Raw genomic sequence first — 27,800 nt, 5'->3', positions numbered from 1 at the left:
TAAATGCTAGCCTTCATTGTTGGAATTCTTTCACAAAAAATTTACATATTACCATATATATATATATGTATATGGTGTATTTTACATTGTCTTTATTTGTAACCGATTAAAAACTTATAGTATAAAAGAAAAGAAAATTTTTTCTTGTCTAATTAAGTTAATTTAATTTGATTGATAGTAATTTCATGTATTTAATAGTAATTTATTTATTGAAAGCAAGAATATTAGTTATTTAAAAGTGAATAGTTGTAATTAATTTTTTCAAAAAAAAATATTTATTAAATTAAGAATGTATATTTATTAAATGTACGACATGTGGCAATGGTTTGAGATTGTCCACATATCAAATTCCTTTAGAAATTCTTAAATCATTAAACAAAATCTTTTATGACCATAATTATAGTGTTTATTAATTATTTGAATTATTTATAATATTAAGTAAAAATTTAATTTAGCTATGATATTGATTGATATAATTTTTCAAATTAAAAAAAAAAGGGATTTTAATTTGAGCAATTGGTTGAGATTGAAATGTTAATAATGGAGAATTAATTAGTTTTATTCATTTATTTTTATATTTGATTATATTGTATCATTGATTTAATTGAAATTCATATTATTGATTGAATTAATTTGAGCAATTAATGTATATAAGATGCATGGCTTATTAATCACAACATATATGTAATTTAATATTTTAATGTATGATTGAGTTCATAACAAAAACAAAAATCTAAAATTATATGTCATTAATCTTATATAAATATATAAAATTATTATATTATTTTTATATATATTTATACATGAATAACATCCATTATTCAATTGGATATCATATTTAATCAAATATAAATGTATCAAATAATTGATTAAGGGTCAACTCTTGACCATAATTATAGTGGTTATTAAATTAGATGTCTTTTATGTTTTTCTTTGCAAAAAGAAAGTTAACTTTATACTAGATGGCCTCTTGGAACAAATTTGTTGTCGATAATCACTTGAAAAAGGGTGACTATTGTTTCTTTACAATGATCATACATAACACTTTCAAAGTTATCATCTACCATGACTATGAATAAACTTAACCTAACTATTGTAAAATTGTTATATAATGTTATCAAAGAATTTATGGTACAATGGTGGAGATAGTATGCTAAGATGGTATTGGAGAAGAGTCAATTTATGGTTTGAAATTTGAAGATGAAAATTTTCAATTGAGACATGAAAGGAAAAGAATGTTATCTATGGCAAATGCTGGTCCTAACATAAATGGGTTTATATTTTTCATCACTGTAACTTGCACTTTTCATTTAGATGGGAAGCATATTGCATTTGGCAAGATTGTCAAAGGAATAAGAGTTGTTCATTCAATCGAACATGTAAAAACTAGCGAAGCTAATTGTCCCACTATTGATGTTATAATTGCTAATTGTGGAGAAATTCTAGAAGGGGTAGATGATGAAATATCCAATTTTTTCAATGATGGTGATATTTGTGTTGGTTGGCCAGCTAATGTTAATGAGAGTCCTAATGAACTCTCTTGTTGGATGACTATTGTGGCTTTTATTAAAGTTTTTAGAAATGAACATTATAAGATAATAAACTTATGCATGTTTATTAATGCTGTAATGGGTTCATTGCCAAATGGATTGTACTTATACAATCTTCTTGCTACATTTGATATTTCAAGATGGTACTTCATGGATTTTTTGCTTATTCTTTGTATTCTTTTTTTCTTATTTCTTTTTAGTTTCTCATTTGAGGTTTCATTTGTGCTAATGAATTTTCTTAATAGAAATAAGACTATAAGATGGTTTTCAAAAAGTACAAGAAAGCTCTATGCTATTTAAATATTTGCTGAGAGAAAAAAAGGATTGATGAAGATGACAACATTTTTTTTCTGTACATGGTATCATCTTTCACTTATAAATAAAGTGGTATGATTCTCAATTCACTATGGTTGGTTTGCGTATATTATGTTTGGCTTTGTAGAGAAGAGTTCAAGTTTAAGAAAGAGAAAATCCCATATATACACAAATAGCTTTGTAAGTGTCATTTTTCCTTGTTTGATTGACTATCAATTTTTTAGCACATTTTGGAACCTAGGTAGCACTAATTTGCTACCTAAATACCATGTCAGGTTAGGAAATTACTTTTATTCTTCGTATCTAGAGGTGATTAAACATTGAATATTATTGTTTTATGGTAACATGCTTTTTAATTGTAATAGGTTTGTGTTAACTAAAGTAGCTATAAGAGTTTAGCTTTCTAATAGGTTCGTATTACTGCCCAACTCTTTTAAAATTAACAATTAACAAAGTCAACTTTCTCTTAAATTATTACTTTATATTAATTGTACATATGACTTTAATTTTTAATTCAAACATATAGCAATTCAATAAAATATTAAATATTGTTATAACAAACCAAGCAAAGTTGGACCTCCAATATAATATAACAATATTATATGCATTGCATTTGCATTGTTATTTGAATAATATATGTACATAATTTGGTGAATATTTAAAACTTTGGTTTGGCTATGCATTTGCATCATGCAATGAACATTTGAATCATGGTTTAGAGTATGGCATCTACATTATTGTAAGAATCTAGATTGTTGTATTTGTATCATTAAGAAAACATTTGTGTCATTATCATGACATTCTTTATATACAAAATTTTGAGTTTGATGAAAGATTGAAAATTTTCATGAGAAGAAATTTTAAACTTTTTGAGGAAAGTCCTTTAAGATAAGATTGTGAATCCTTGAATGAGGAAAATATTTTATGAGAAAAACATTTAGAATTTTAAAGTTATGGAGCCTTTTAAAAGAGTGCTTTCAATGTTAAAAGGGATTTGTAAAACCTTCAGACATAATCCCTAAGAATTTTCAAATGAGAATCTTTGAGTTTTAAGTGAGAATTTTAAAGTTTTTTTATATGAATCTTTAAATGTTGGATGTGAACCCCTAAATTTTTTTAATGTAATATTTGAATTTAGATGTGAAACTCTAAAATTTCTTGAATGTCAATCTTTGAATTTGAATATGAATATTTGAATTTAGATGTGAAACTCTAAAATTTCTTTAATGTGAATCTTTGAACTTAAATGTGAATATTTGAATTTTTAGATATGAAACTTTAAAATTTCTTGAATGTGAACCTTTGAATTTAGATGTGAAATTCTAAAATTTCTTGAATGTGAATCTTTGAACTTGAATATGAATATTTGAATTTTTAGATGTGAAACTTTAAAATTACGTAAATGTAAATCTTTGGAATTTTGGATATGAAACATTAAAGTTTTTGAATAAGAATCTTTAAAATCTTGGAAGTGAATCCCTAAAGTTTTTTTTTAAAAAAAAAAACTTTAACTTTTGGATATGAATCTCTAAAATTTTAGAATGTAAAATCTTTAAATGTTGGATGTGACCCTTGTAATTTTAATGCAAATCTCTAAATAAAACTTTGAGGTGAATCTTTCAAATGAGAATCTGAGTTCTTGATAACCAAAATTCTTGTGAAACTAAAATTTTGAGAATCAAACTCTTGCGAAACTGAAATATTAAGAATCAAATTCTTGTGAAATTAAAAATTTGAAAATTCTTGTGAAATTGAAATTTTGAAAATTCTTATGAATTTGAAATCTTTTAAATTTTGAAAATTTTTGCCAATATGAAATTTTTTGTGAATTTGAAAATTCTTGCAAATTTGAAATCCTTGCAAATCTGAAAATCCTTATGAATCTCAAATCCTTGCGAACTTGAAAATTTTTACAAATATGAAATTTTTGCAAAATTGAAATTTTGAAAATTTTTGTGAATCTAAAAATTTTTGCAAATATAAAATTCTTGCAAAATTGAAATTTTGAAATTTTTTGCAAATTTGAAATCTTTGAGAATCTAAAAATTGGTTGTGAATATGAAATTCTTGCGAAATTGAAAATTTTTGTGAATCTGAAAGCCTTGCGAACCTTTGAAATTTGTAAATCTTTGAATTACGAACCTTTGAATTTCAAAATGGTGATTATTTAAACTCAAATTGTGAATTTTTAAGTTTTAACTTACATTATTAATTATTGGATTACAAAGTTCTTGAATTCTTTAAGTTGTGAATCTTTGGAGTTTTGAGATTTTAGTAATGGTTGCTAAGCTACACCTGGACGTAATGAATATCTATATTTTTACACAATTTTTGTTTCACAAAAAATATACAAAAAGGGATAATTATAAACACCTCATTTTATTTAGAGTTTAAATTTTATTTTATTGTTTATTTATCTTTTTAGTGAAAAAAAGGCAGAAACTTGGTTGAAGAAGGATTGTTCCATTGGATAAAATATTTTTTTAAAAAAATAAAATTCAATCTTAATAAACTATCAAATAGACCCATTGAAGAATTTAATCCTAGTTGAAATATTGTTTGGATTTGGATTCTCATCTATAAATTAGTTCCAATATAAAAAAAAAAAAAAACACAGAGAAAACAATCAATAGAGAAAATCATAAAAATGGAGCATAATAAGGGGGAAAAAAAAGAGACACACAAATTAAAGAGAAAAAAGGAAGGCAAAAATAATCAAGAGAGAAAGCAGGTTTTAAGGCATTGTTTGGCTTGGAATCAAGAACATATGAGGGAAGCCATAGAAAGAATCAAAAGCAAGCAATGGCCTAGATATTTTCAGAGGAACATTATGACATTGTTGGAAGGTTACAGTATAGTTGGAAGAATAAAAGATGAGATAGGCTTTGGCGCGAGGAAGCATTAGATTTCATAAAGCCAAGTATAAGATAAAATAAAAGCAAAACTATTGGCAAGGCCCCCACCATGACACGTGACCCATTGACCACCTAAACTTTTGTTGGATAAGTTGGCCCTGTGCTGGATTTCTTCTCCATCTTGGATTTAACTGAAGTTATTTAGGTAATTTGTTGTTATTGCTATTTTTTTATTTTATTTTTCCTTTATGGCATGTTTAAATTTATAATGTGTTAAAAATTAAAGATTTGTGGGTAAAATAATAATAATAATTTGTAATTTTAATTTATTTTATATAATTAAGATTTTATTTACATTGTGTAATTTAATAAAATTCTCCCTGTGATGAAATTTAGAGAGAATACGAAGGTGACCACTTTAGAAAATTTTTAGGAGAGTAGTTTTTTCTAAATTTGATTTAAATGAAAGAAAATTTAGATAAAATTTCAATAACAATAATTAGTATTTATTTTTTAAAAAATAAAAAATTTTAAATAAATTTAATATATTTTGGGAATGAATTAACAATTATTCAAGGATAAGAATCTTAAAATTTTCAAATGATAAATTTTTTAAGAAATCTCTAGGTGAAGAATTTCTTTAGATTTGACCCAATGATAGAATAATTTAGATGAAATTTTAATAAAAGTAATTGTATTCTTTTTTAAAAAATATATATATAAATTAAAAATTTAGGTAAAAATATTTGACAATTATCCAAGAATGAAATCTTAAGAAAAATCACAAATTGTTGAATTTTCATAAGATTTTTACGTGAAAATTTTTTTTTTCTAAATTTAACCCAAATGATAGAAGAATTTAGAGGATATTTCAAAAATAATTGTCATACTATTTTTTTTTTCTAAGGATTAAGAAACTAACAATAGTTTATTCTAAATTTAGCCTTAATGGTGGAAAATTTAGAAATATATAAAGAAAATTTTCTAAATAGACTTAAATAGTGGAAAATTTAGAAACAAAACTTGTAAAATATAAAATAAATTTTGAGAATGAAATTCTTAATAATTACAAACGGATAATTATCTAAGATATTTTTAGGTAAAAAAAATATTTCTAATTTTGGTCCAAATGGTGAAAGGATTAAATATACTTTCAATAAAATAAAATTTAAAAAAAAATAAATGATTAAGTTTTTCCAATGACAGAGCATTTTCAAGAAAAACAAATAGGATTCTTGAATACTCTTGAAGTGAGGAAGTACTTTTAAAAATTTTATCAGATTGAGAGAAAAATCTTAAGAATTATCTTCAATATTTAAATATCAAAATTAAGACCATTAGAACTATAAGCTTTAGGATAATTTAAAATAAAATTGTACCATCTTTTGGATGGGCATGTAGGGGTGCTATAACTTTTCACATATGTTACTAAACTCCCGAACCTTTTTTTAATTAATAAACTAGAACCTATTCTTTAGGAACTCTTAGTTAAACTTAAAAGTTTTTTTAAAAAATAGATTCATTAAGTGACCAACCACATCTAGATAAAAAGATTGATGATAACTCTTCTTGTCATGTCTAGCTATGGATTTAGAGATTTATATGTTAAGACAATATCAAAAGAAAAAAAATTCTTTTAATACTTTAATTTCATCAAATTCAAGATGCATTAAATACTATATACCCTAATCAATACCCAACTAATTAATATTTTTCTTAGTTAGGTTCTTTTGATTTGTATTTTTGTTCTTTTTAATTTTTTAACAAAAGATTAAAAAATAAAAAAATTAATAGAAAATAAAAACAAATAGCAAAAAAGTAAAAATTTTTAACAATCTGGGCCTTAGTTAATTAAAGGAAATGTTAAATAGTATGATTTATAGGTGCTTGTTAAATAATTAACTTCTAAATTCTCGAATTTATTTAATCCTTAATCATGTGCTTTGTCATATTAAAATTTAATTAGGTCATAAAATATAAACTTGATCCTTCTACTGTCTCAATTATATTAATTTGGTCCTTTGTACTCAATGTTTAAAGGATAATTGACAACATTGTTAAACCTTTTCAAATGAATTATTGAGTGGCTTTTTGTTGATGACCTAACAATTCGGCGAGACTTGGGCAGATTGTTTTATATGAAATTTCTGAAATTCTTTATTAAAAACATTGAAAAAAATTTAAATCAATAAATTAAAAGATCTTATTACATATTATATAGATTAAGTGTATAAAATTAAACAAAATTTCAAAAAATTTTGATAAAATTTTAAATAGATATTTTTACTAAAAATTTTGATAAAATTTTCACTATTAAATAAATAATTGACAAATTTTAAGTATAAACAATATTTATATATATTTTTACATATTATTAATTTTTCATTAAATTTTATCAATTTATAATTTGATTATCAAACTAAATTTTTATATTATTGTTTTTAACAGGAAACTTTATGAATTTCATACAAATAACTCTACTAAAAGTCTTATCCTAGCATGCGAACAAACTTTTTTTTATCACGGGGAATATTAGTATAAAAAATCCATATGTTTTCAATAAAAATTTACTAAAAAATTAATTTTTAAGAATGCAAAAATAATAATTATTATTTAATTAAAAAATGAGATTTTTTAAAGTAATGTGTCCGGTAGTAAAAAGATATATCCACCTTAATATGTCAGATAATCGCTAAACTTTCATGACATTCATTAAAGGTAAAATCTTAATATTGTTATAAATTGTCCTTGAATTTATTACTTTTAATAAAAATACATGCATGGACTAAATTCATTAAAATTGAAATAGAAGAACTAAAACAATAGGATTGAGATAGTAGAGGAATAATATTTAGACTTTGACCCTTTTTTTTTTTAATTTTTATGAATAGACTTTAACCTTTATATTATGAAGTTTAGAAATTTCCTTTTGCACAATCCCATCAATGAACAAAGGCATTTAGCTTTCCCAAAGAAATAAATCTTTGGTTTCTCCTTTACATCCTCCCAGGAGGCGGTTTAAGAAACTTGCTCATCTTAGTGTTTTGTCATGGAATTAAGCTGAACAAAGTTTTATATATGAAAAGATAAATTTATATTTACTGAGTCAGTAATATATATTGGTTTTACCTAGCTATTTTATAATTAAATTAGGAGAATTTCCCTCTCAAAATTAAATTCTTTTGGTACAGAAAAGGGATCTGTGGTAAATGTTTGCTCTTTAATTGTTAGTCTTATAGAGTTTTTTTATTTTGGTAAAGAAGAGTTTTTTTTTTTTTCCTTTTTCAGGTAAAGAATAAAAGATTTGTCAACACCAGCAAAATACAATTTTTTTTTCTTTGAAAGACAAGAGACAACAGAAACAAAAAAAAAAATCCAAATTAATGATAGAACTAATCCTAGTTGGAACAAGAGAAAATTAACCATTGCAAGGCAAAAAATTAGACACACCATGCAATGCATTTATGCATGGCAACCAATTTAATAACCCTTGCTCGAAAATAGTTTAATCATTGAATAACTTTTGACAAGCAATATAAAATCATATTTAGACAATTACCAACAATTAACATACGCTTTTCCAGCTTGATTAATATGGGGAAATGCTAATAGCCAAAAATGTCCTCTATATGATTAAACTCCCATATCATGCAGGAATATGTATAGGGTATGTAATTCAGGTAAAAATCTAGAAATTTTACAACCCACAAACATTATCTAATATATCTAATTCTGCAGTAAAACCCTTCTACATATGTAAACATTCTTCAGATCTCTGTCTATGGGTATCTTTCTAGAGTAAATACTACTAATTACTAAAATTTTGATCAATAGTTTCTTTTTCATTTTTTGCTTAGCAATGATCAATAGTTTCTTATATATAGTGTCTGGCTAGTTGATGTTGATGCTGATGCATGTCTCCTTCAATCTGCCCCCGCTAGATGCAAATGATCAATAATAATAATAATAATAATAATAATAATAATGAAGCTACAATATAAAAGCTTGTGCTATTTGCCTCTCCCTTTGGCTTTTTTTTTTTTTTTTCATTTTCTTAGCTATTATCATTAACCCATGTGCTTCCAACTCCAAGTGACAGCAGTGTATGTATATATTGAAATGAACTTCCAACAATAATGATTTTTTACCCATGTCAATAACTTCTAAATCACCTCCCCATAATTCCCCGAGAAAGCTTTAGCTCTGACAACATTGAGAAGCTGATTTTCTCTTTTTGTTTTCATTGACGTAAAGAGCAGGTGCAACCAGCTGTTTAGGGGAGAATATAGAGAATTCCATTAAACATAAAAGATATATATATATATATATATATATATATATATATATATATATATATATATATATATATATATATATATATACAGCTGGAGCTGCATATATATTGACATATTCCCACCACCACTTTTCCACTTTAAGGAAAACTTATGATACTGCAAGTCCTTTTTTCCTGAAATACTTCATGAAGAATACTGAAAGAAAAGAATTCTAATGATGATAATTGTTTTTTCAGCACTGTGATGCATTAAAATAGAATTAATGCGACAACAAGAGATCTGCGAAGGATTCAAAAGGACAAAAAAATGGATTCTTGCTGGAGAACAAAAATCATGTCCTACAAATTAAAAACTCATAAACTCACTGAATTATCTGAAAACTTGCCCATTCCTTACTAAACAATATTGTGTATTGAAAGATTTTTTTTTTTTCTAACTGCTAAAAGGCTAATCAATTAAGCATATTTTTCTGCTTAATTTTTGCATGTTATCAACATGTATTCTAAAAATTAATGATGCATTGGAAAACCAAAGCTAAAACTGTTATGTATAGTAGGAAAAATAGTTAAATAAGATGGTTTTTTATGATCAAGAAGAAATACCAACACCAAGAAAATCTATGAAAGGAACATCCTTCCCTTTGATGGATTCATCCTCTTGCCCCTGCTGGGAATTACTCACTCTAATATTTGCAAACTTGGGTGCATTATCAGTAAAGCTCATCAACTCTTTCATCACACCATTATTACTTTCATAACTATCACCAAGTTTAAGGTAGCCAAAAGGACTCGGAACAACCCTCCTGTAGTTTGGGATACCAAATGTACTGGAATTTCTGAAGCCGCTACAATATGCTGAAGCATTTGAATGATGTTTATAGAGAGATTGATCTAAAAATTTTGAGCTGTCCATGGAGTAATAACTGGAACCAGAAGCCAATAAATAATCTTTTCCATATGATCTTCTTGATAATTCGGCTAAAGATGAATAGTTTGAAGCCATGATTGTTGAAGAAGCAAAAGTCCAAGATGGTGAAGAAGTAGTTGATGAGGATGAGACTGGGAAAATCCTATCTTTACAGGGGTCTTGAAATTCAAAAAACCTACTTTCTCCAAACCCAATTCTTGAGCTAAAAGCCTCTTGACATCTTGCTAATTTCCTTGGAGTAAAATCAGTAGAACTTAGTTTAGAGTCGCTAAAACCGTCTTGAAAACTTCTCTTCCCACATAGCTTGGATTGTTCTCTTTGTTTTCTAGCCATTATAACATGCCAATGATTCTTCACTGCATTATCGGTTCTACCGGGAAATAGTCTAGCTATTAGTGCCCATTTGTTTCCATGAATACGGTGAGCAGCAAGGAGCCTTTCTTCTTCTTCTTCTGTAAATGGCCTTCTGTTGATTCTAGGGTCAAGTTGATTAAACCACCTCAATCTGCAGCTCTTCCCTGTAAAAACAGATACTTAGAAAATTAGGAAATGCTTCATATAATTGGGTCATGGATGTGTATATTAGCATAAGAGAAAATTTATAGGGAGTGAGAAAGAGATCGATCGTGCTTTTGTTTATCATCACCACCAGTTCATGGCAGATGATGAAGCAAATTAATTAATCATGTATTATCTTCTCCTGTAATATATTTATTAAAACTTAAGATACTATTAATATTAAAAAGTTGATCAAGTCGGTAGAAGGGAAATATCTGATCGTCATGTGTGTAGAAAAATAAAATCTAAAATAATAATCAATAACCCATATGACCCATGTCTGTGTTAAAAACTAGGGTGTTAAAAGGGTTCTTGACAGCCCTTCTCTGTATGACGATTTATAAAAGCTTGCTTTGCCAAAAAAAAAATAAATAAATAAATAATAATAATAATAATAATAAAATAAAAAATAAAAAAAATCCATATGACCACACCAACTCACTCATGGAGGAAGCCTAAACATCTTTGCTGATTTAGATCAAGTTTTGAATTAGCTGAATTATTTATGAGCTTAGCACTTTTCTTGAACATCATACTTTTAGATCCCAGAAGATTATCAAAGTTAATCAGAGTAGAGGAGAGAACGAGGATAGAGCTAATTTGGCAAGTCTTATAATAATACCTGATCTTCCTTGGAGCTTTTCTGCAATAGAGTTCCAGTTTTGTGCACCATACTGTTCAACAAGTTGCCTGAGTTTTTCATCCTCAGCAGGCCTCCAGTGTCCTCTAGGACAAGTCTTTACATCATCAACAGAAGCAGCTCCTGAATCGTCCATGGATAATCGGTGGAAGTTATGTTAATTACTAGCTAGCTATATATGAAGGCGGCAAATTGTTTGTCTTCAAGCACGCCAAAAAGAAGTGCGAGAGAAGATATATAAGGAGCTAGAGAAGAAAGGAAAATGAAGAGAGCATAAGAAAGTGCGGTTGGTTTAGGGTTGTGGATGGGAAGTCACTTTTGTTGGTTTTACACGACACATTAAGCCTATGTATCTGTAGAACCACTGACCCTTTCTTGTGATGCTATTGGCCCATGAACCACTCTATCAAAATTTTCCCAACTATATTTTCTTCATTGCATTGCTAGTTGAGGAAAAGACTTGTGAAACTTTTTATTAAAAATGAGTAAAAAAATTTAAAATTAAAAATAAAAATTGATAGATTGAAAGATCTAACCATATAAATCAACAATGAAAATTTTGAAAAAATTTTAATAGGTTTTGATATATTTATTAAGTAGACATTTTATGTAAAAATATTAATAGAATTTTTACCGTTGAATAAATATCGATCAAATTTGAATTATAAATATTATTTTAATAAATTTTTTTTTATATATTATTGATCTTCATATTGAACTCTATTAATATATCAGTTTTAATTTTTTATTAAAGTTTTTATTTATTAATTTCTAATAAAAAATTTTACAAACTTCATCTATATAACTTCATGTAAGTTTTTCCACTACTTGATCTCTTCAAATAATTCTTCCCCTCTTTTTTTTTTCTCTCTCTCTTACCATTTTAAGCCATGGTATTACGTTAAATCAAGCCTGGTGATTAGGGCACCTAGTAGTTTTTATTAAAGGGACAGCTCTCCTGGTGCAAAACACTTCTCACTTTCCTAGTTGCATTCATTGACAAGGGATCATGAATTATCACCTTTAATCTGCTTTTATTTCGTTTTCTAAGGTTGCTTTGTCATGCTAATAATGCATGGATGCCCCTTGACATTATTAACACTGACAATTTTAATTTTAATGAGCCTATAGCATAAAAGTATAGCCTTTTCTGTTTCCTTTTATACAAACAATTTCACTTCTATGAACACCTCGAGGTGTGAATTACATCGATTTCAAACTTAGTTTCTAAACTCATGTTAAAAGTGCATATTATATAAATTATACAAAATTTTAGAAAAACAAAATAATATATATATATATATACACATATATATATATATATATATATATAATTAGAAGCTTTTTCCATGCATGCTAACGAATGATGATATTGCCACAAAGAAAGACCTTAATGACCACATAAGCTGTATCAACTATCAAGAACAAACAATGTGTAGACCTATAGAATGGAGAGATCAATTACTATATAGGTGATAGTGTACATTAATGTTCCATTTATTGATCTTTGCTCTTTTAGGCACATCATGCTTCCTATTTGAAGCATTTTTTTTTATTTGCATTGCATTTGGAAACTCATAATTAACTTGGAATCAGTGGCAAAAAAATTGGTAAAATTCGAAGTTGTCATACCAGAATTGGGAACAAGATAATGTTATGATTAGCTAGCATTTTAAAGCATGCACATGCACTGTCTAAATCAGATGATTCCTAATTTAGCGATTTAATTTGTTTGTTTTGACATGATTAATTCTGATTTCCAGAAAGGGTTAAATGGAGATGCTATGCTCTCTGCTAGCCAACTTTAAATCAGCCTTTTTCTGAGAAAAACCATCCCATTTTCATCAAGTACTTTATTAAACATGTCAAGCTAGCTGTCAAATTAATTGTATCTTGTGTCTAGAATTAGACTATTGGATTTGTTCAACATTCTTTAATATTTTAATGATAATCAAACAAAGTCATAAAAGAAAAACAAGAATGATAATAAGACAAGAGAAGCTAACTTCTTGGTTTGTTTTCAATATTTTTTCCCCAATTGTAAAAAGCAGTAATTTCTTCAAGAAAGGGCTTCGTTGGATAAATAATGAGATGCCTGCCATTGCACGCTTTTCTTTCTTGTTATAGCAATGACAGAGTAAACCAAGCATCTGAAATAAGCTTGTTCAGTCTCTCCAATGGTGCACGGTTTGAAAGCAATGGATGGAGAGCAGTGGTAGCCAACAATATGGTAGTTGCAAAATATTGACATGAATGACAGTTGAGCTTAATAATGTTTGCGAAGATTAGAAAGCAGATAAATTTTTTACTTTGGGCTATAAATGTTTTTGTTTTGTGAGAAAGAAAGGAGACCTTTAACTGAAAAATTTTTTGTGATCAGCAAATGTAATCTTAAGGGCTAATGCAAATGCCGTGCGAGGACAGCATCAAGAAAAGTATGGGTAAACCGTCTGCCTTTTTCCATACTTCCATGCAGATGGCAAGTCAAATACAAACGTTGAAACATTATGCTGAAAATTAACTATTATATAAATGGTTTTCTTAACTGATTGAGATTTTATACCCCACGAAATCAAACATCTGAAATCTCATCTAAATGTGCTTAAACTAACCTATCCGTTACCATCATCATGTACAGAATCAAGTAAACTATGTATCATCAACTTGGAAGGTATAAACTCGGTGTCTAATTCTAATACGTCGATGTGCCAATTTATCTAGTCCATGCTATATGATACCTATAATCTGAAGAAAAAAAATATTGGTGTGTGGATTATTGTTCACTTGATTGATCCATCCAAACTGTTTCATCCCAGAAATTGGCTTATCGCGCATGTCAGCTTTGATTTTCTTGATCCTTATTTGATGACTATCAGGATCATCTCTTGACTGCTTTATTGTGAATTAGTTTTTGGGTTGGTAGGCCAGGTCGGTCGATCAGGTTACATGTACAAATCAGTATAATAATCAGAGAACAAAAGTTTGGAGTGGATTGCAATTTTTTGCTAATCAAAAACAACCTCAAAACAGGTCTTATGGTTGACTTCAAGTATGCACTCCTTAATTAAATATATGCTGCCCTAAGATGTTATTTCGAAAATATTCTACAAAATAATTCGAGTCTTTTACTTCAAAATACATATCCCATTCTCCCAGGAGTTGATTGAGTCTTTTACTTCAAAATTTGATCAGAAAGAAGCTAGCGATGGTGGTGTCAGCTGTCAATATAGATGTAAAAAGGTCATAAATCAAATCACGATTACCGCCACTCCTGAGAATTTAATTCAGGACCACTTGCCTAGCTACTTGAATTTTGTCATTTCCGAGCAGATTATAAACAAGAAAAATTTTGAAGCTTGCCACCCAAGTTCATCAAATTATATATTAGTCCCAGTACTGCAAATATTGTTTAAGATGAACTGTCCAAATTAAAGGATGTGAGGAGGATAACTTTTTCAAGTAAACTTGTGATGAGAAAGTGGCCAAGTTGTGTTAATATCTAAATTTTGAAAGTGACCAGAACAGAATGAGAAATTCATCCTCTTTGGTAGTTGAAACATTGTACAAAATACCCACCAGAGAAAGAGTTAGAGAAACAGAAATGAATCGTGAATACAGTCAAATATACCTCTCAAAACAGAAAAAAAAAATTGAAAAGGGAATAAATGTCACAATAATTAAGGATCTGATTTCAGATAACATTTTTGAAAATTTTCCCAGAATCTGACAGAATTTATTTGTTCATTTGCACCTTGAAACATGAATTATATTCCGCATTGCATGATAAAATAAAATATGACAGAGCACAAATCACCATTTCAGTGATCTTTTTTCTGCCTCTAGAGCTTGATGGACTTGATTTAATGAAGCTAACTGACCGGTGAATCTAAACGCAACTTTAAGAAGGAATGACTTCTAATAGTAATGATTGCAAAATGATACATGAAGTCTCTCCATGTTAATGACATTTAAAGCCACCTAATTAGAAAGATCATTGCTTAATGCTATGCATAAAATACTAAACTCTCCCCCTTGCCAACCCATCCATCAATTCAATTAAACCCCTTGATTAGAAGAGTTTTGATGTCTAAGAATTTTAAATATTTTAAACAAAATTTATTTATTTATGGTAAGATTTTATAGTTGTGATTGAGTTACTTCAAAATTTCGTGATAACTTCTATTAAATTACATCCGCTTGATTGAAGGAGACGTGGTAGTAAAACAACCATTTCAGTTTTTATAGAAATTAAACTGTTAAAGAATAATGATACGTTTTTCTTTGTTTCCCATGTGTGTTTGTGTGTATGCTTCTGCATAAATAGTAGGGTTTGAAATAGCTTTCAAACAGTAAATGCAAAGCGTTTCAGTTACTTGCACAGCCAAACATCCATTTTCTTCAAACGTCCTTGTATTGAAAACCATTATATACCTTTTCCCCTCACCTTTCCTCGAAAGCCATACAAGCAAACCCTCTATCATCTTCCCAACCACATCACATTTTAGCATTTAAAGAGAAATGAGGAATTAAGCCAATTGAAATTCCTCAACAAACTACTTTGACTCCTACAATATATGTACTATCCCCTATACCTTTCTATTTAACCTTTGGTTTGCACTCAAAAAGTAAATTCCTATAGCTTTTCCCATCTTTGCCTTTCGTGTCATTCTCAGTTAATTCTTTCTGTTACTATGGTAGTTGGTCATCATTTAATTTTTTTTTCCTTCAAACACTACTTTGAAATATAAGGGGATGAAATATTTGCCCATGGGATAAAAGGGAAAAAAAATGAGGGGAAAATTGCTAGAACCTAGCCCACCTACCTTGGAAAATAAATAAATCTCGTGCATATTGAAAAATTGAAATCAGGAACAAGTTAATCACAGCCCCTAGAGAATTATACTCGGAACTTATATAATTTGTCTGGGTTCATCTCATCACAACGTGGTATTTTATATAAAATCAAATTCAATGATGAATAGATTGTTGTTACACTTTAATGCTTTTAAATATTTAATTCTTAGATACTATAATTAAAATTTTAATATTCTATCAAATTGATAGTTTCAATTTCAAATTATAATACAAATGTTCATTGTAACCTCATTAAATAATACTAATTAAATAAATATCAGTCAGAATCGAAACCTAAAATTACTTATTGTGGAGATGATACGAATGGTTTTACTAATCAAATCAACTTGTTGTCGGTTGTTATCATAAAAAATTATATTAATTCTAGTAAAGAAAGGATGCAGCCGATAATTATATAATATATAATCCTCATTTTTATTTTTTTTTCATATACTTGCAGCAGCAGCCGTAGATGAGAAACAAAAACAGGCAATCAATCCAGCGGTTCTAAGACTAGAATACCCATGACGTGTTACCCAACACAATGGTGAAGTGAAGTAACCCAAAAGGATGTCTTTTGTTGAAATAAATTTCTTGTTTTCCATGCTCATTAAAACTAACTCCATTATATTATGACTAAAAAATTGCATTTTTAATATGGTCAAGTACGAATTAGTTGGTTTTTCTTTGGTACAATTGAAAGTCGCAATTTTAAAAGGAAAATAATGAAATCTTGATTCTCCAATTTTGAGCGCCTAAGTATCAACTAGTGGTGGGTGAAAATGACACTTCAGCTACCTTTATGGTTCTGTTTTGAAAGGGTCATCATCATTTTTAGAACTTTGTCAAATTTGCCTTATCTCCATTCTCATCATAGAGTGAATTGAGTTTATTATTTGTCTAGAAAAAACTACCTTGGCCCATTTAGCCATCCTTCTCATTTGACATAAAATCATGCCAATATTGTTGTAACCAGGAAACCTCAAAACCGATTTCTTGACAAGAAAGAAAGCTATCGACTGTGGGTTCTTTTTTTTTTTTTTTTGTTTCTTTTTTCGTGTATATGGACAAATAAAAGGAATAGGGGATAATGGAGTCATACATCATACATTTAATTTAATCCCTTTTGTTAGAAAAATAGCAACCATTTAGACAAGTTTGAATTGTTAAGCTAATTCCAAAAATATAATTTATATTTCGTTGCTTAATCAAAGTGGCAATCCAAAACTACTTGCAAAGTAATTGATTCTTGAATATTTAACTTAATTCAGTTAATATTTAGCATGTTTAAAATTTAAATTTCAACATATATAATTTTTTTTATTCTTATGGTGATTTTTTTTTTTTTTGTAAAAAAATAATTAATCATTTGATATAGTCCAATTAAAGTAGAATCATAAATTAAAAGTTTGAGTGGGCAAATCTTAATTGGATTATATATAAGGGTAAAAAATTAATTACTTTTCATTATGTAATTTAAAATTAAAATAAAAGAAAATTTAATTAATGATCAAATGTAATATATATAAAATTAATATTTGATGCATTGTTAGTGTAAATTATTATTTTCATAAGTGGTGTTAAGAGATTTATATATATTTTTTATTTTTATTTTAATTAAATTTTTTAAAAATATACTTTAAAAAATGTGTATCACTCTCTTAATTTGATTTAAAGAATTTAAAAATTTTACTATCAATATATTTGATAATTTCTTATATATATATATATATATATAAATGAATATTGCTAATAGCATTAATCCAAATCAAAGTAGGTGAATATTGTATTATCATGCCATGCCGCCTTTCAGCTTCGGCTGAGCAAATGGTGTGCTGAAAAACGAAAAGAAAAATAAATAAATAAACAAAGGGTCTTAGTTGCTTGGCAGATGGAACAACCTTCGGCTTCAGGGTTTTGAGGGAATTGTTTGTGTATGTTGTTTTTTTCAATTTGTCTATAGTGGGAAGTTGGAACGGTTAGAGATGTACTGTTATTTGACAGCCTACCAACCAAATTCATATGGAGCCAAATTATGCTACAGTTATCCCACATTGAGATTAAATCATCATTATATATAAAATAATTAACAATAGTATATGATTTGTTCGTAAAATTTTAAATTTTAATGATAATCATTTAATTTTTGGTAATTTCAAATATAAAAAATTTAATTTTAATTAATTACATAAAAAAAGAAAAATAGATAAAAAGGAAAGGAATAAAAAAAACTATTATTACTTTGATTAAACAAATAGCAACAACACTTTGGTATGCCTCCTAGCCTACACGTTTTCTTTTGACTTAGGCCTTCTAGTTTTGTCATATGAAAATTTTTTGTAATCATTACCATGTTTATATGCTAAATAATCATATGTTTAGAATATAAATTAATATCCATATATATATCAGCTTAATAATTATTTTTTTGAAATTATAAAACAAAAAAACTAGGGCAATGAGATTAAAGTTTTGAAAAAATATATATATAGTTCTTATGTTATTCATATATTATAAAATTCCTAAAAAAAATTTTTATAAATACTTAATATAAAAAAATTAAAAAAATTTATTGAATAGAAGACAAGAAAAAGCATTTTAACAAAAAGTGTTTTGGATAAAACTACTATTAAAGAACACTAAATGTAATGATAAATTAAGCTAATATGTTACACATTTGTCACACACTTGTTTGATGATGTACACATAATTGCTATGCTAAAAACTTTTATTTAATTTAATTGCTTAAAATTTTTTTTTCTATTTAAGAAAGAAAAAAATCTATTTTACTAATGTATCATACTATAATAAAAAAATAAATATTAATGGGTTTCAATATTATAAATTAAACCAATTACTTTTTTAGGAATTTTTAATTTAATCTTAATTTTTTAAAAATATGTTTTTTATTTAAAAAAGAAATATATATTTCAATAATAAATCATATTAGAATAAAATAAATACTAATTATTTTTAAAATTATAGATTAAATTAGTTAATTTTTTATGTAAAATAAAAAATGTAAATGTAAAAACTTATTTATTTCTAAAAATAATTTTTATAGAAAAAATTAAGTTATTTTAAATTATTATATTTTATAAATATATTGGAAAGATAAAAAATTTATTTTTTTCTTAAATATTTTATTTTTATATTTAATTTTTTTTTCTTCCTTCTTCTCTTCTCACCCTTTCCCCCATCAACCAAGAGCCAGACAGCACCACTATTGGCTGGATCCAGTCCAACCAATGCCATGGCGACCAGTTAAAGCAGATCGACCCCTTCCAAAGTGACCAGACAAAAGGGGGAGAGATTGAGTTTCACTTAGCCAATTTCTTTCCCTGGGATGAAATAGTTGCAGAGAGGGCCAATTCGGCTCCAGTCGACACGCTTAAAATTGGCAAGACCAGAATGTTGACCTATGCTAGTTAACTTTGATTAACTGGTGGAGAAAGGATAAAAAAAGGGAAAGAAAATAATTAAATAAAAATATAAAAGAAAAATATTGATAAAGTGGAGAGAAAGTTAAAAGAAATAAAAAAAAAAAAAACCTTTTTACAAGTCAATTGAAACATGTCAATCATGAGTAGGAGTGTAATGGAATCGAATCGAGTGATACAGTGAGAATTTCGAGCTCGAGCTTGGCTCTCAACTCGAGGCTCGATACTCGATTCAAACTTGATTGAATTTTATTTTTTTAGCTCGAACTCGATTCGTGATCGAAATCAAGTTACTCAAACTCACTCAATTAAACTCGATTAATATGTTAAAATAAGCTCGATTTTTATATTTGATAAGAGTTAGATTATTTGTTCTCGAGCTCGAACTCGAATTCAAGATATTTTATTAATTAAAATAATAAAAAAAATTAAATATAAAAACTCAATTAAGCTTGCAAGTTACTCAAATCGAGTATAAAAATACTCGAATTCAACTCAATCGATAAGTCGAGCTACTCGAGCTCGAACTCGACTCGATAATAATCGAATTGAATTTGAGTTTTATTCAAATCAAACCCAAGTAACTTGCAAGTACTAATATATCATTTACACCCCTAATTATGAGTAAGATATACAATTAATAAAATTCTAATTAATTCTTAACCTAAAAATTAACGAAAAAATGAACAGAAAAATCATATCGTTACAATGTTGGAAGTATAGAGACCAATAAATTGTTTTTGAAACTTTGAAACCAAAACGATTGCATCCCGTTATTTATTCTTCTGTTTTAGTTTTAACTATATTTTTTTTTACAAGTAATAAATATTAAACGTCACTTGATTTTTCTTCCACCAAATTAGTTTATGGAAGAATAACATTTTTTTTTCTTTTTGGATAAATATAGAGGAATAGTATAAGTACATTAATTGTTATGCTTTCTCTTTGGCCATTTTATTATGATTTAATTGTTTGCCTCGATTTATAATTAGTTATTACCAGATTAAAAAGAAAATGGTGGCTAAGAATATTGTTTTAGAAATGGGTTGAGTTCATACGTATTTTTCTTTCTTTATTTTTGAGGCACTCAGTAAAAAAGCTTTGGGCTCAGACATGATAGTAAACTGGGCTTACTTCATTATCAAAACCAAGTTCAGTTTAATTACTTGGATCGTCAAAATTAATTATTATAGTTATTTAATTGCATTAATGATCAAAGAAAGAAAAAAAGACTCGCCCATTTACAATTCCTTACCACCATTATTAGAGAAATAAAATACTTTATTTGTATAATAATAATTTAAACTTGACTTAACCGTTGTTACTCTTTTTAAGAAGATTTATATTAATGATTTAAATAATAAAATTTTTAAAAAGTACCTCTTTGAATTTATTATTGTAATATATATAAATATCCTTTTACTTTATATCTTCCATTCACCCTAATTGAAAACATCTATTAATACCTATACCTAAACCTGACCCTTCGATAATAGAGGGCATAAATATATAAATGTATATATATGTATATATGAAATTAATTGATTATTAAATTAATTTTTTCTCTATTTTCTTCCTCTCAATGCCAAGCAAAAGTTTGAAATTTCATGTGTATCAAGTAGTCAATCGGCAGTTGGTGGTTAAAAATGTGCTTCACCTAAATTGATTGTGAAATGGACCACGGCCCACTTACCTAAGCTGATCCAATGCACCAAATTGTGCTTATTCTTTTCTCTATTTTTTTGTCCGAAAAATGTGCCTAATCAACAATCGATAATAAAAAAAATAAAAAAAAACAAATAATAAGTTATGTAAAATTGAAATTTAGTTCAAATGGTTTCATCTTTCTTAAAAGATCAATACCTGTAATACTAAAGTAAAGTTTGATCTTGACACTTAGTATTTTTTTTAATTCTTCTTAAATTTTGTTTTTTTTTTTTAATAATAATAATAAATTATGTAGGAGATTCAATGCACCTTATTAATGCTTCATTAAATTATAATCATATGCAACATTCAAAGCAACCTAGTTCTTATGATCCTAAAAACATGCCACCAACATTGTGTACATTTTATCTATTATAGAATTAGTTTCATAAAAAAAATGTGATTCTTTAATATTGTTTTAGTACTTACCATACTGATCGATACATTTTAATTATATCAAATCATGGTATATTTAGAGGTTATTTTTTATATCGAACTTGATATTGAATAATTCTAATTGTTTTTGTTGATTTTAGCTTGTTTTAATGAATTTTGGTAAATTAACTATTTTCAGCCAATGTGTAGCCATGACCCATGATTTGCAATTTTGTGACTTAAATTTTTTTTACTATTTTTAACCTAATAAAAATTAAAGAACAAAATAAAATCCTTAAAAATTGAAACTTGAGTTGCATCTTCATATTTTTTTAGAACAATTTTTGTACTCTTTGTTTTTCAAACCAAAAGTTTATGTATAATAAATATTTCATTCTTTTCCAAAAAAAAAAAAAAAAGTAACTATAGTTCTTCTTTAAGATTTAAGAATCCTAAAGCCAAAGTTATTTTCTTTTTCATCTCTTTGTTCTTTATATGTTATTTTATTTTTCATCTCCTTTTTTATGTTAATATATTATTACATAAAAATATCCATTTAAATATTATATGATTAGATTAAATATTTAAAAATATCATCATTGTAGACACCAAAATTGTCTAGGATTTGATGAATTGGGCTTTCAGTTTAATGGTTTAAATTTACGGGCTCTAGTTTTATGGGCTGAAGCTTGATTTTGATTTTTTAGGCTCAAAGTCAAAGTTCATTATTTTTTAGCCTAGGCCCACTGTTTTATTTTTACTTTTATTTTTATTTTTAGTTATTACCTTATTATTATTGTTATTTTATTATTTATTTTTATAATTAAATATTAAATAAAATATTAAATATTAATTAATTTTAAAAAAAAATAGACTAAACCACCTACCCCAAACAATCTACCTTGAGACCCAAATATCCTACCTAACCACTTGCCTCTTGAAGCTCCTAAAAAACACCTTATAACAAACCAGCCATTACCTCAGTACCTAGCCTAAGCCAAGACCCATTACCCAAGAACCCAATGCCGCGTAACACTTTAAAAAGAAAATAGAGGGTTAGATTCAGTGGTACCAAAAAAAATGAGGGAGAAAAAGAAAAGAAAAAAAAAAGGTGGCAACCATTGCGACTTCCTTTAGGTGATCGATGACAGTGGAAAATGAGAGGAAGGAGAGGAGAACAACATATTGAAATCTTGGTCAAATCAAATGATGGAATACAGTGAAAAAAAGATAAGAAGCCGTGACCTTTGAGCTCAAATATAGGGAGATTTGACAAGATTCATGAAAAATAAAAGCCAAAAATAAAAAGAGGAAGGAGAAGAGAACAATTGGTGAAATTTTGGTAGAGAAAGGAAGCCAGCTGGTGACGGTACTGGCGATAAGGCAGTGGCTTTCTCGTTAAAAACTGGGTGGTTATGAGAGTTTTTGGGTTTTTTGAAGAAGAAAAGTTTTTTTTTTTTGTAAAATAAAGGGTTTGAAATGAAATAAGAAAAAAAAGTTTGATATTTATAACAGTTTCAAAAAAAATCAAAATGACATCATTTCAAGTCAAAGAGGATTCGTACATGGATCCGAATCCGACATTAGGTCCGTGCATTCGACTTGTTGACCCGATCCCCCGTTAACAAGTCCAACTGAATCAATTTTGAAATATTGCTGAATCATCGGGCATTAACCACTGTTAACCGATGCTGATCACCATTAAACAATGTTAACTCATCATTGATCGATGCAAAATTGGTACTTTTTGTTATTTTTATTTTTTCCAATATTTTTTTTTATTTTTTTATTTTTTAGTGTGTTGTTATGATATTTTAATTCAAGACATGTAAAACAAATATAATAATGACAAAAAATAAAATAAAATAATAAATATAAATTTTATAATAACAAATAAATAAAAATAAACAATGAAAAATATGGTTAAATTTTTTGATAATTTTATTAAAATTTATGATAAACCTTATAAAATATTGATAATTATGATTTCAAAACTTTTGAAAATTTTAAAATTGAAAATATAGAAGAATAACAACCAAAATAAATAATGCTAAAAAATGTACTTATTAAAAAAATATATAATGAAAATAGAATAATAATAAAAAATGATTTTTCCTGCCTAATTGATAGAGGGAATAAAAATCATCTTTTAAAAATAATTCTGCGTATATGTTGGGAAATTATAAAAATAAAAATAAAAATAAAAAATAATAATAATACTAAATTTTCATAAAAAAAATAAAATATATGAAAAAATTTTAACTAATTTTCGAGAATCATAAAAATCAAACTTGCTTCGAAATCTAGCTAAATGTTGGAGATTTGTAAAGATGTTCGTGTTTTTTTTTTTGTTTAATTGAAAGCCTTAAAACCATAAATTTGAAACCCTAAAATCAAAACCTTAAATCCAAAATCCAAAACCCTAAACTTTTAAACCTTAAAAGCTGAAATCAAAATCTTGAAATCAAAGAGCCTAAAATCTAAACCCTTCGGACCCGAAAATCTAAACCCCAAAATTCAAAACCTTAAACCTCGAGACTCTAAACCCTATAAATAACAAATCCAAACTTTAAACCTCAAAATTTTAAAACCTCAAAACCTAAACTAAAAAAAACCCAAAACTTACACCCTCAAAACCTGAAACCTTGAAATTTGAAAACCTTAAAATCAAAAACCCTAAACCCTAAATCTCGAAGCCTTAAAAATCTAAAATTTCAAAACTCAAAATCTTAAAATTCAAAGTCCTAAACTTCGAAACCGTAAACCTTAAAATCAAAACCTTAAACTTCTAAATCCTAAACCCTCGAAACCTTAAAATTGAAAACTCTAAACCTTAAAACCTCGAAACCCTCAAATGAGACCTTAAATCTTTAAAAATATCCACCAAGACCTTAAATTTAACCCAAAACCTAAATTTGACTTGCAACCCCAAATCATCACCCAAAGGTCATTCCAACCCTAAAAACCTCGACTTAAGTTCACATCCAAAACCATCTTAAAATTTAAAGATTTATATAAAAACTTCTCGTGAAGTAATTTGTTCCCAAATATCACCTAGAAGATGATGTATTTAAGAAATTTTATTTCACTAAGTTATTTGCATGAATCCTTAACTCATAATAATATCAAGATTAAACAAATAAAAATATATAAAATGGGATCTTAAATATAAATAGTCACACCCAAACTCTGCCTAAATGTTAGGGAGTCAGGTGGTCTTAGTATATTTAAGAACCCAATTTTAAAATTGCATTTCATCATCATGCATAACATCTATTAATGCATCTATTTGTTATTGATTGCACTCAATTCACATGTTTATGCCTTTAGTTATCGTTTGTTGTTTGATAAAACCATCATTGGCATCTTCACATAAAAAAAGTGCTTAATTAAAAAATATGGAATAAAACAAAAATAACATCCTAAAGGGAATAATTCTTGGTACTTTGCCTAGATGTTGGAGAGTTACCAATAATTATCTTCTACAAAGAATGTTATTTTCATTTTCAAGGAATGTCATGGTAAATATTAGTCAAAAGAGTTATCTTTAAAGTTCTGTCTAGATGTTGGAGAATTTTAATATAATTCTTTAACTTAAAGATTTCCTCGATATTTCTAAATAAAAAATTTTAATAAAATTAATTTTTTAAAAAGGGAATTCTTATTAAATTTCAAAACAAAACCCTTTCATCCAACACCAAAAATATTGCATGATTAAATGGTACCAATTTATGGGCATTGTAGGGTTGTTAATCTTTCCCCACAAGTAACAGACTCTTGAATCCAACCTAGCTTTCTATAGACCAAAATTTATATTTTTGATAAACTTTAAACTCATTTTTATAGATTATTAAAAAGATAAACTTTTGGGTGGCCCATCACACCCTAAAAAATGATAAGTGGTGACTCCTTTTATTTTTCTCGATTCCTAAAAATTTTATGTCTAGTGGTCTCAAAACTATTATAACAACTTAGCGACTCTACCAGAGACATTTTAAGAGTCAGACCAAAAATTTTAATCATTTTTTATTAACAATTGTTGGATTTAATTGGTTCTATTTTATATTTAATTTAATTCCCTTTATTTTAGTTTTTCAAAAAATATATAAGTTAATAAATAAAATAAATTGCATGTTAATTATTACTTTGTTTTTATTTTGTACTTATGATTTGTTTATGTTATTTTGATTCATATGTTACTTTGCACACTTTTTAATATGCATTTACATGCATGAGCTCTAAACTTGAGCTTTATCCTTTTTAAAAGAAAGTGAAGTAACTCTACTTTCATGAAGTGATAACCTTCGTATTTGCTAGCAAAACACCTCTATTGAGATCAAACCCTTTCTATTTATGGCCTATAATGGATAAGGATTGGTGTGCCTTATTAGTCTATAATAGACGATGATGTAAGATTAATTTGAGAATCTTTAGATCAATAAATCACAACCTGACATATTGAGAGCTATAGGAAGCTTACCTAGGATAGAGCCATGCCACTTTTTTAAAAAATTACTAAAAGTTAGAACACTATATATATATATATATTATTATATGTCACAGTGTATAGGTCTATGAACCTATAGCTAGATATTGCTTAATGAGTCACCATTAATCTTTTTTTTAGGTGCGATTGACCACCTAACTGAATATATCTCGTTTTAAAGATAAATTCTAAGTTTGACTCAAGTACCTTTAAATGGCAGGTTCAATATCTATAAAATCAAAACAAGGTCTGGGAGTACGATTACATGTGAAGAAGGTTATAGTGCCCCTATAATGCCTATCAAATGATTATAATAGCTTGATTTTGTGTTATCCATTGAACTTTAAAAATCTTACCAGATAATTTATTATTGAAAATTATTTTTAATTGACTCCAATACTTTTGGCAAAAAATTAAAAAACTTTTCTCACCTCAAGAGTATACAAAAAACTACTATTTATCTTATAGAGGTTTCTTCATTGGATTATTTAACATTTAAAAAATTTTTAAGGAAAAGTTAATATTTTAACTTTTTTCTAAGATTTCCTTTCTTATTTTTTATTTTTTTTTTAAATTTAATGCTTTTATTTAAGAAAAAATTGATACTTTCAACTTTTTCCTAAAAACATTTCTTTTGGAATATATTTTTAAAAAATTTTTATTTTCTAAAAAAAATTGATACTTTTCACTTTTCCTTAAAACTCTTTTTTGAAATATTATTTTATTGGTATTCTAAAATTGTCATCATTCTTTGAAAATATTTTTATTTTTATTTTTTAAAAAATTTCACCAAAAAAATAAAACAAAATATTACCCAAAAAAATCTAGCTCAACTCTACTCAAGGAGGAGCTTGGCTATAAGAATGAACTTCGCTTGGCTTGGCAACTCAAAGGATGTAGATTTGTAGAGTGGGTTGTGATCGAGTTGGCTTGCCCGTTGGTTGACGCACGGATCTACTTGGTGGGTTAGAGGAAAAGGTTTCTTTTAATGCCAAACCAGCGCTATTTTGGAAGACTACAAAAGCCTCATTTCGAGCCTTTCTCTCTACTTTTCAAGTTCTTCACACTCTCTCTCACATTTCTTTTCTAGCTCTTTCTCTTTAAATGATTTTACCCAGAAACTAAAAAATCAAGAACACCAATTGGTTTTTAGATTCTGATGGCAACATCATCACATGTCGTCGTCTTTCTCTGTTGACCAATCGTCGTTGAGGCTCAAATTACACTAGTTGCTTCCTCTTGGTTTCCTCTTTTTTATGATGCTGTTAGCTTTTCATGAAAATGCCTCCAACTCTATAGATTGGGTCTTGATAATCGTGAATTCAAAACCTTAAGTTATTCTATTCTATCGTTCCTATTGCTACCATCCCCAGGTATGTTCTTCACCTTGCTATTAGCTATATTTTCACTATACTTTATAACCTAAAATCCTTAGAAAAGCTTTAAATGAAAATCAAGAAAAATCTCATTTCCATTTTTAGTTGTATTCTTCTTTTCTATTTTTGATTTGCTTTGATTTCTTTGTGTTGGCTTTTGTTTCTAAATTTTTATTGATAGGAGATGGCTATTTGGTGAGAGGTCGATAATGATAATGACATGATCAACTATCGGTGAGGATTGGTGCTTCCACTATCAACGTGTGGTTGATAATTGGCTTATCCTTGTTCTCTATTTATTAATGTGGGCTTTTTTGTTAGGATGATAAAGCTGGGTTCTTTTTTTAGGTTATTGGGTTGGCTGTTGATTTATTAGCTTTTTGGGTTTAGTTTGTATGTTGCTTGTAGATGAGTTGTTGTTA

The 27,800-nt window shown here is 27.3% G+C and overlaps 1 protein-coding gene and 1 pseudogene across 1 annotated transcript; one reads left to right on the top strand and one right to left on the bottom strand.

The window, feature by feature from the left end:
- The first annotated feature begins 962 nt into the window (after positions 1–962).
- LOC111310740 (peptidyl-prolyl cis-trans isomerase CYP40-like) lies at positions 963–2,245 on the top strand (annotated as a pseudogene).
- A 7,290-nt stretch (positions 2,246–9,535) lies between these two features.
- On the bottom strand, positions 9,536–11,532 carry LOC111311208 (uncharacterized). Its single transcript, XM_022910584.2, has 2 exons — positions 11,123–11,532; positions 9,536–10,460 (listed from the first exon to the last, which is right to left on the bottom strand). Exons 1-2 carry the CDS (start codon positions 11,274–11,276, stop codon positions 9,604–9,606), a joined length of 1,011 nt encoding a protein of 336 aa, XP_022766319.2. The 5' UTR covers positions 11,277–11,532; the 3' UTR covers positions 9,536–9,603.
- Between the last annotated feature and the right edge of the window lie 16,268 nt (positions 11,533–27,800).

Source organism: Durio zibethinus, chromosome 1, assembly GCF_047325235.1.
Source record: "Durio zibethinus cultivar Kanyao isolate XHJ-2024 chromosome 1, ASM4732523v1, whole genome shotgun sequence".
NCBI lineage: Eukaryota > Viridiplantae > Streptophyta > Magnoliopsida > Malvales > Malvaceae > Durio > Durio zibethinus.
Note: the sequence above shows the minus strand (reverse complement) of the source record. Positions and strands in the feature narration are given on the sequence as shown.

Excerpts from the sequence above, each read along its gene's own strand:
- LOC111311208 (XM_022910584.2), bottom strand. The coding sequence starts at position 11,276 with ATGGACGATTCAGGAGCTGCTTCTGTTGATGATGTAAAGACTTGTCCT. Across the intron at positions 10,461-11,122 it reads AAAGCTCCAAGGAAGATCAG|GGAAGAGCTGCAGATTGAGG; the intron begins GTATTATTATAA and ends CTGTTTTTACAG.